Source organism: Oncorhynchus nerka, linkage group LG14 (genome assembly GCF_034236695.1).
Source record: "Oncorhynchus nerka isolate Pitt River linkage group LG14, Oner_Uvic_2.0, whole genome shotgun sequence".
Classification (NCBI taxonomy): Eukaryota; Metazoa; Chordata; class Actinopteri; order Salmoniformes; family Salmonidae; genus Oncorhynchus; species Oncorhynchus nerka.
In genome coordinates, this window is record NC_088409.1 from 25,038,959 (window position 1) to 25,048,958 (window position 10,000).

Below are 10,000 nucleotides of genomic sequence, written 5' to 3' on the forward strand. Positions count from 1 at the left end.
CTCATTCAAGGCTCTTTATTTTCACTATTTTCTACATTGTAGAATGATAGTGAAGACATCAAAACTATGAAATAACACATGGAATCATGTAGTTACCAAAAAAGGTGTTAAATTATATTTTATATTTGAGATTCTTCAAAGTAGCCACCCTTTGCCTTGATGACAGCTTTGCACACTCTAGGCACTCTCAAACAGCTTCACCTGGAATACTTTTCCAACAGTCTTGAAGGAGTTCCCACATATGCTGAGCACTTGTTGGCTGATTTTCCTTCACTCTGTGGTCCAACTCATCCCAAACCATCTTAATTGGGTTGAGGCCAGGCGATTGTGTTTTGGCCAGGTCATCTGATGCAGCACTCTATCACTCTCCCTCTTGGTCAAATTGCCCTTACACAACCTGAAGGTGTGTTGGGTCATTGTCCTGTTAAAAAAACTAATGATAGTCCCACTAAGCTCAAACCAGATGGGATGGCGTATCGCTGCAGAATGCTGTGGTAGCCATGCTGGTTAAGTGCGCCCTGAATTTTAAATCCCGACAGTGTCACCAGCAAAGCACCCCCACACCTCCATGCTTCACGGTGGGAACCACACATGCGGAGATCATCCGTTCACCTACTCTGCATCTCACAAAGACATGGCGGATGCAACCAAACATCTCAAATTTGGACTCATCAGACCAAAAAGGACAGAGTTCTACAAGTCTAATGTCCATTGCTCATGTTTCTTGGCCCAAGCAAGTCTCTTCTTCTTACTGGTGTTCTTTAGTAGTGGTTTCTTTGCAGCAATTCGACTTGGTCTTTTACCAAATAGGGTTACCTTCAGTATACCACCCCTGCCATGTCACAACACAACTGATTGGCTTAAACGCATTAAGGAAGGAAATTCCACAAATAAACTTTTACCAAGGTACACCTCTCGATTGAAATGCATTCCAGGTGACCATGTCATGAAGCTGGTTGAGAGAATGGCAAGTGTGCAGAGCTTTGAGCTTTTCATTGTTTTGATGTCATCACTATTATTCTACAATGTAGAAAATAGTAAAAATAAAGAAAACCCTGGAATGAGTAGGTGTGTCCAAACTTTTGACTGGTACTGTATTTTTAAAATTGTTTCTCGCTGATATAAAAGTTAAGGAAGCGATGCATGTTAATGTTCAGACCGAGTGTTGGGGCTCTTAACTAAACATCCCCATATACAGAAGATGCCTTCGTCCAATGACTTGTGTAATGGAAATGAGAGTTGAGTCAGCACATAACAATTAGGTATAAGGGACTATAGTATTAGTGCAAGCCTCAAGCTCTCTTCATTCTATTAATCAATCAGACACTTACCGACAGTTGTAGCTGCTTTGTGTGATGTATTGTTGTCTCTAACTTCTTGCCAATTTGTGCGGTTGTCTGTGCCCAAAAATGTTTGTACCATGTTTTGTGCTGCTACCATGTCGATTTGTCATGAGTTGCTGCCTTGCTATGTTGTTTTCTTAGGTCTCTCTTTGTGTAGTGTTGTGTTGTCTCTCGTCGTGATGTGTTTTGTTATATATATATATATTTAGTTTAATTCCAGCCTCTGTCCCCGCAGGAAGCTTTTTTGCCTTTTGGTAGGCCATCATTTTAAATAAGAATTTGTTCTTAACCGGCTTGCCTAGTTAAATATAATAAATAAAGCTATAACGTCATGGAATCTTGCACCATGGACTCACCGTTTGTCGTAATCTCAAGGATAGTCTGTGAAGGGCCATGGTCTGGAACATGAATAAGTACATAAACCCAGGTCAGTTTACACAGTTACACTGGTGCCATCTGTACTATTGCGACCTTCACTCTAAAATAATGATTATGTTATTAGGACTAGCAATTTAATCTAAGCTCAATAGCTAGCTAACCTTGCATTAGCTAGCTATATATCTGCTAGTAAGACACTGCAACATGCATCCTTGTTTTACAGTAACGTTACACTGCAGAAAGACTACAACAACTGTAGGTACACAACAATAATTTACCAACCAATTAATTCATTAAATTCAAAATTAAGATCCAAACTGGCAAGGTCATGTAGTTTTAGACGGTTCAGGTCTATTTTGAAAACACTGAAGAGTTGCACAATTTCGGTCGAACTGTCACCGTGCTAAATCCGTGGCAGTCGCCATATTGGTTTGTAGACGAAGGATGTTACGTAGAGAGCTCAAATATGCACATCGTTTGCGCAAATCCAGATGTCATCCACAGTTTTTTTTTAGCTAGGTGGTCTTATTTAGAACCAGTCTGATTTAAAAAAATAAATAAAAAAAATAAATAAGAGTCTACAGTTGAATAACCGAATAGTGGGTGATGAGAATAGTTGGCCTAAAATAGATTTAAGACAATGGACCTAGGATTTAGGCCTATAGGTTTGCAATGGTTATGACAGGAGGGGGGAAAAACCTCTATAAACATTCTCAGGATGATTCTATGCAAGATGGTCCCATAAATTTCAAAGTGGAGTATGCGGGAATGAAACCAAAAAATATATTGTTTTCGTTTGTAAACATAATAATAGCCTTAGGCCTAATATTTGACATTCAACCACAATAATGCTCGATAGAGATCATTTTTCAAATGAAATACAATTTCTAAACAATAAAAAAAAACAGTAGGCTTTGGCTGTATAGGCTTACAGTCTACTGGATCTCCCATAGCGCACATCAATCACCCTTCTCTCCCTCCCTTCTCTCCCGCCTCTTGGAGCTCCTGAAAGAGTGTGCAGTGTGTTGCTTTCAGCTTGTTTGAGACTGCTGTAACCTTCTACTCAGTGCTTCTACTACGGGCGCTTTCCGCTCAGAAGCCCCCGTTTTGAGAATGGGCTTCAGTCCGCTCTGACTTCAACCGTGCCCGGGTTGCGCAAGGAACGAATTCAGATATGCAAACAGGTAACTGCTTGGAGAGAAAGAGAGGCCAAGAGAAAGCCAGGCTTGATATGTCGTCGCCATTTTGTTAGTTTTTTTTATATCATTATGTATTTCTAAATAATTTAGGCTATTTTGTGAACATAAGTTTTTAGCTACTTTTAAAATCATTTAGATGCACATTGAACTGTTGAGGTATTTTATTATTTCGGCCAACTGCACATATAGCTTCTGAATACATTTTCTCATGAAAGTTGCCTTTGCTAAGAGATTGCTGGCGTATGTGCTCATCATTTATTACGAGTGAAGCTCGCAACGATGCAATCTAATAGAAAGCTGTCAACAATGTTTTGGCACAGAATGACGCAGCCTCGCGGGGGGCGTTCACCGTTCTCGAGCACAGTGCACGATCTGATCAGTCTGAAGGAAACAATGTAGCCTAACTTTCCCTTTTCCTGGCTGGCTGAGAAACAGTTACAAAATAAACTAAACAAAACTGGCCCGCGAGTGATAACCCACCTCCCCATTTTTATTACAAAATAAAACATAGGATTTTGTTTATGTAAAAAAAATGACAAGGAATTCAGCTGCACATTTGTTTAATTTAGGAAATATGTTCCCAAATATACCGCAAATTAAAAAAGGGACGTGTCTTTTGTATGTGATCATGTCTCAATGTAATCAAGGTATGAAATTATTGTTATTTTCAAAATACAATCAATTATTGGTATTAGTTGTGGTGAATTTGCAGCATTATTATAATGATGTCCCGGCCCATAACCATCGACTCCGCGGCTGAATCTAGTTGCCTTCGCCTGCAGTACTGTAAGTAGCTCTCCACCTAGCTGTCGAGACAAGTTACTACGGAGAATGCTGCTGTAGTGTCTTCAACCGAGCGCTATGAAAACCGCCGCGCAAATGTTGTTCTCTTCTGCATCCAGCCAGCCTATGCGTAGGGTTTCTTAGGAGGAGTAGGCCTAGCGACTTTAGTTATGTAACCAAACCAATATCTAAATACAGTGCATGATTGTTGACGCTTGTCGAGAGGATAGGACAGTATCACCAATCTCTCTTATCTTGTCTAATGTAGGCTAAACGCAGTTCTGGGACGCGCACGCTGGGTAAGTAGCACGAATGTGTCTAATTTTGTAACATACCAAACCATCATGTTATGTTAGTTAGTAAGTATATGCTAGCGTGCTGTATCACAGCGTTGCAACAATATTGCATCTATCATATCATTTATTATGGGGGTGTGGGACCAGGGTTGAATTTTCCCAGCACAGACTGTGATAATATTTATTAAGCCAATGTTGCTGACACACGTATTATACGGCAGACAGAGGACAGATGAGGGCGAGGAAAGGGGAATGGACTCATCACACAAAAAAAGACTCTATCACCATAGAAACTTGTGATAACTGACAGACATGTAATAGTTTAATGGTTCAAGCCGTTGTGCAATGATATGTTTTATTGGCAGATGTTCTATGAAATATGCTATATGAATGACAACAACAACAATAGCACGTGTCATGTCATCACCTACAGTGTGCACTGTGCGTAATGCCTACAAGCTACCATAGTTCACACGATGCATCGCCATTCGCAAAATAAACTAGTGTGTAATGTTGACATGACAGTAACACCGTGAACGCGGGTAGAGCACACAAGTGAGTCCGGTACTGGACATCCCTCCGCTCTAGATCAGCCAGCCAGTGTAGCGACCAGGGTACACAATGTAGGACCAGCCGACCAAGAGCCTGATGCAGCCAGTAATAACCGTGAAGAGAAGGGCAGAGAGTGTGCGTGTGTCACAACATTAGCTCTCTGAGATACATTGGTAACGAACATGTTAAGACTCCTGGGGGGTACTGATAATCTATTATTGAGAATGTACTTGTATTGGATTCATCGTTTGTGTGTGTCTCCAAAAGGTTTGATCCAATAGTTTGATATCAGACCATTTCTTACATGAATATATCACTTTTGATTTATCTTGCCTTCCAGGTCTCCTACTTGGTCATTTTGTAAATATATATTATTTTCTGTAACTACTACATGTTCCCATCTCATTGATATCAAATGATTAGAGATGCACAAATTGTTTTTGCACCCACCATGCATCATGTGTGTAATGGTCATGTGAGGTGAAATGTGCATATTTTGGGATGTGAACACTCAGTTTGTTTGTTTGACCTGACGAAGATCCGTTTCAGATGGAAACGTTGTCAATAAAGCTGTGAATTGGGAGCTTTAACAGTGTGAGGACCTTCTTGTTCTTTACTACTGTTCTTTATTAGCCCAGCACCTATGTTTTTAAGGATGTGTGTATGACCACAAACTTTTCTCTGTGTGTGTCTCATCAGCTTGTATGGAGTAGTGGTACCACTTAGTATACTGCAATACTATCTCAACCGATCACTATCATGTACACTACATGACCAAAAGTATATGGACACCTGCTCGTCGAACATCTCATTCCAAAATCATAGGCATTAACATGGAGCTGGTCCCCCCCCCCCTTTGCTGCTATAACAGCCTCCACTCTTCTGGAAGGCTTTTCACTAGATGTTGGAACATTGATGAGGGGACTTGCTTCCATTCAACCACAAGAGCATTAATGAGGTCGGGCACTGATGTTCGGCGACTAGGACTGTCTCGCAGTCTGCGTTCCAATTCATCCCAAAGGTGTTCGATGGGGTTGAGGTCAGGGCTCTGTGCAGGCCAGTCAAGTTCTTCCACACCGATCTTGACAAACCATTTCTGTATGGACACCACTTGTGTTTGGTTGCTCAGCTTGTGTTTGGTTGCTCGGCCAGGAATTTAATGAAGCTCCTGACCAACAGTTATTGTGTTGACGTTGCTTTCAGAGGCAGTTTGGAACTCGGTAGTGAGCGTTGCAGCTGAGGACAGACGATTTTTATGTGCTACACACTTCAGCACTCGGGGGTCCCATTCTGTCAGCTTGTGTAGCCTAGAAAATAGAAGAGCTATAGGAGCTCAGATGCAAAATTTTAATTACCAACGTCGAAAATGTTGGTAACCCTGATGAAGACAGCTTGGCTGTCGAAACGTTGGTAATTACATTTTTGCATCTGAGCGTGTGTGGCTTTCTTTTATTTTCAAGTTTTCTACTCCGCTAGCCAGCACCTCGCCTAAATAGGTGTGCGTTTCTTTTTCTTCTAGATCAGCTTGTGTGGCCTACCACTTTGTGGGTGAGCCGTTGTTGCCCCTAGATGTTTCCATTTTACAATAACAGCACTTACAGTTGACCGGGGCAGCTCTAGCAGGGCAGAAATTTGATGAACTGACTTGATGGAAAAGTGGCATCCTATGACGGTGCCACGTTGAAAGTCACTGAGCTCTTCAGTAAGGCCATTCTACTGACAATGTTTGTCTGTGGAGATTGCATGGCTGTGTGCGCAATTGTATACACCTGTCAGCAATGGATGAGGCTGAAATAGTCCAATTACAGTAGTTGTTGCGAAAATTGACCCACTATGCTGTTTACTTTCTGCATCTACGTCATATCGCTGAGTCTACTTTTAATGTTGAGATATCGTTGACTGCTGGTTAGTTATCACGACCGACACTTCCTTGGAACAGACAGACAGGTTGTTTATAGGACTGAGGGTCATAACATTAATATTTAGTCATAGTGAATAATACGATGAGCTTTTGTTCTGTCCAGTATGTATTGGCCACACCTCTTTCCTCAGTCTATCTACATATAGGCTATGTGTGGGCCTGCTTGTTGACTCATGGCACTTGTACTAATCACATAATGTTGCCTATTCTATAATGCCATATTCTGAAAATTAAAGGTATTTCAACCTGTCACTCAATCTAGCCAACTTGACATTCAATTGACAAACAGGGCTAAACTATATTGTACCGTAGTATACTGTACTATACTGTCCTCTATCTCACCATGTCTTCATGTCACTGTGACTTCCACAATATGTATTCTCTCTCTCTCTCTCTCTCTCTCTCTCTCTCTCTCTCTGTGTCTGTCTATCTGGGTCAGGCCACAGTAGTGGTCACTGTAGAGGTGACCAGTAGTCAGAGATACTGAGCTCTGTATGATATCATGGTCTGAGGAGGAGGACAAGGCACTGTTGAGAGACAGATTAGTTGTTTCATAAGAGGCTCTCCATAGAGAGTAAAGAATGTACAACAGGGTGTGTTTTTATTAGGAAATGAAGAGTATCTCAATGAGAGAGAGAGAGAGAGAGAAAGGGAGGAATGAGACATAGGGGAATGAGAGAGAGAGGGAGGAATGAGACATAGGGGAATGAGACAGAGAGAGGGAGACAGAGAGAGAGAGGGAGGAATGAGACATAGGGGAATGAGACAGAGAGAGAGAGAGGGAGGAATGAGACATAGGGGAATGAGACAGAGAGAGGGAGACAGAGAGAGAGAGGGAGGAATGAGACAGGGGAATGAGACAGAGAGAGAGAGGGAGGAATGAGACATAGGGAATGAGACAGAGAGAGAGAGGGAGGAATGAGACAGGGGAATGAGACAGAGAGAGAGGGAGGAATGAGACAGGGGAATGAGAGAGAGAGAGGGAGGAATGAGACAGGGGAATGAGACAGAGAGAGAGAGGGAGGAATGAGACATAGGGGAATGAGACAGAGAGAGAGAGAGAGGAATGAGACATAGGGAATGAGACAGAGGGGATGAAAGGGAAAGAGTTATAGGAGATGGTGTTTGTTTTGCCGTGTATTGGTCAGCACAGACTACAGAGCAAGTGTGTATGTGGGAGACAGAGAGAGGGAGAGAGAGGGAGACAGAGAGAGGGAGACAGAGAGAGGGAAACAGAAAGACTGAGACAGAGAGAGGGAGACCGAGAGAGGGAGACAGAGAGAGGGAGACGGAGACAGAGAGACTGAGAGAGGTAGACTGAGAGAGAGGGAGACGGTGAGAGGGAGACGGAGACGGAGAGAGGGAGACGGAGAGAGGGAGACAGAGAGACGGAGACAGGGAGACGGAGAGAGGGAGACAGAGAGACGGAGACAGAGAGACGGAGAGAGGGAGACGGAGACAGAGAGAGGGAGACAGAGAGACGGAGAGAGGGAGACGGAGACAGAGGGAGGGAGACAGAGACGAGACGGAGAGAGACGGAGAGAGACGGAGAGAGGGAGACGGAGACAGAGAGAGGGAGACAGAGAGACGGAGACAGAGAGACGGAGACAGAGAGAGGGAGACAGAGAGAGGGAGACAGAGAGACAGAGAGAGGAATGAGACATAGGGGAATGAGACAGAGGGGATGAAAGGGAAAGAGTTATAAGAGATGGTGTTTGTTTTGCCGTGTATTGGTCAGCACAGACTACAGAGCAAGTGTGTATGTGGGAGACAGAGAGAGGGAGACAGAGATGGAGAGAGGGAGACGGAGACGGAGAGAGGGAGACGGAGAGAGGGAGACGGAGACAGGGAGACGGAGACAGGGAGATGGAGAGAGGGAGACAGAGAGACGGGAGACAGACAGAGAGACGGAGAGAGGGAGACAGAGACAGAGAGAGGGAGACAGAGAGACGGAGACAGAGAGACGGAGACAGAGAGACGGAGAGAGGGAGACGGAGACAGAGAGAGGGAGAAAGAGAGACAGAGACGGAGAGAGACGGAGAGAGGGAGACGGAGACAGAGAGAGGGAGACGGAGAGAGGGAGACGGAGACAGAGAGAGGGAGACAGAGAGAGGGAGACAGAGAGAGGGAGACAGAGAGACAGAGAGAGGAATGAGACATAGGGGAATGAGACAGAGGGGATGAAAGGGAAAGAGTTATAGGAGATGGTGTTTGTTTTGCCGTGTATTGGTCAGCACAGACTACAGAGCAAGTGTGTATGTGGGAGACAGAGAGAGGGAGACAGAGAGACGGAGAGAGGGAGACGGAGACAGAGAGAGGGAGACAGAGAGACAGAGACGGAGAGAGACGGAGAGAGGGAGACTGAGACAGAGAGAGGGAGACAGAGAGAGGGAGACGGAGAGAGACGGAGAGAGGGAGACTGAGAGAGGGAGACAGAGAGACTGAGACAGAGAGGGAGACAGAGAGAGGGAGACAGAGAGACGGAGACAGAGAGAGGGAGACAGAGAGAGGGAGACGGAGACAGAAAGACAGAGACAGGGAGACGGAAAGAGGGAGACGGAGACGGAGAGAGAGAGACGGAGAGAGAGAGACAGAGAGACGGAGACAGCGAGACGGAGATAGGGAGACGGAGAGAGAAAGACGGAGACAGAGAGACAGAGAGCCGGAGACAGAGAGACGGAGACAGAGAGAGGGAGACAGAGAGACTGAGAGAGAGAGGGAGACAGAGAGAGAGAGAGGGAGACAGAGAGACGGAGACAGAGAGAGGGAGACGGAGAGAGGGGGAGACGGAGACGGAGAGAGGGAGACGGAGAGAGGGAGACGGAGAGAGGGAGACGGAGACAGAGAGAGGGAGACGGAGAGAGAAAGACGGAGACAGAGAGACAGAGAGCCGGAGACAGAGAGACGGAGACAGAGAGAGGGAGACAGAGAGACTGAGACAGAGAGGGAGACAGAGAGAGGGAGACAGAGAGACGGAGACAGAGAGAGGGAGACGGAGAGAGGGAGACGGAGAGAGGGAGACGGAGACGGAGAGAGGGAGACGGAGAGAGGGAGACGGAGAGAGGGAGACGGAGACGGAGAGAGGGAGACGGAGAGAGGGAGACGGAGACAGAGAGACGGAGACAGAGAGAGGGAGACAGAGAGAGGGAGACGGAGAGAGACGGAGAGACGGAGACAGAGAGACGGAGACAGAGAGAGGGAGACGGAGAGAGACGGAGAGAGGGAGACGGAGACAGAGAGAGGGAGACAGAGAGAGGGAGACAGAGACGGAGAGACGGAGACAGAGAGATGGAGACAGAGAGACAGAGAGAGGAATGAGACATAGGGGAATGAGACAGAGGGGATGAAAGGGAAAGAGTTATAGGAGATGGTGTTTGTTTTGCCGTGTATTGGTCAGCACAGACTACAGAGCAAGTGTGTATGTGGGAGACAGAGAGAGGGAGACAGAGAGATGGAGAGAGGGAGACGGAGAGAGGGAGACGGAGACTGAAAGAGAGAGAGGGAGACAGAGAGAGACTGAGACAGAGA

At 45.3% G+C, this 10,000-nt stretch overlaps 2 protein-coding genes across 5 annotated transcripts in view; one reads left to right on the top strand and one right to left on the bottom strand.

Moving 5' to 3' along the window:
- The window catches only part of dap3 (death associated protein 3), an 11,536-nt gene extending 9,364 nt beyond the window's left edge, over nt 1–2,172 (bottom strand). The window contains exons 1-2 of one of the 2 annotated variants that reach the window (XM_029652031.2): nt 2,004–2,172; nt 1,700–1,741 (exon numbers count right to left, since the gene is read on the bottom strand). In XM_029652031.2, coding sequence (XP_029507891.1) covers nt 1,700–1,738 — 39 coding nt within the window. In that variant the 5' untranslated portion in view covers nt 1,739–1,741; nt 2,004–2,172. Of the gene's footprint in view, nt 1–1,699; nt 1,778–2,003 lie in introns of those variants that run through there. The other variant, XM_065027827.1, reaches the window with a different exon arrangement.
- Nucleotides 2,173–2,710: 538 nt separating this feature from the next.
- Nucleotides 2,711–10,000, top strand: part of LOC115125601 (SET-binding protein-like) — an 18,876-nt gene continuing 11,586 nt past the window's right edge. For 2 of the 3 annotated variants that reach the window (XM_065027828.1, XM_029655117.2), the window contains exons 1-2: nt 2,711–2,905; nt 3,972–4,002. The gene's annotated coding sequence lies outside the window, so the exon portion shown is untranslated. The remainder of the gene's footprint in view (nt 2,906–3,971; nt 4,003–10,000) is intronic. The other variant, XM_065027829.1, reaches the window with a different exon arrangement.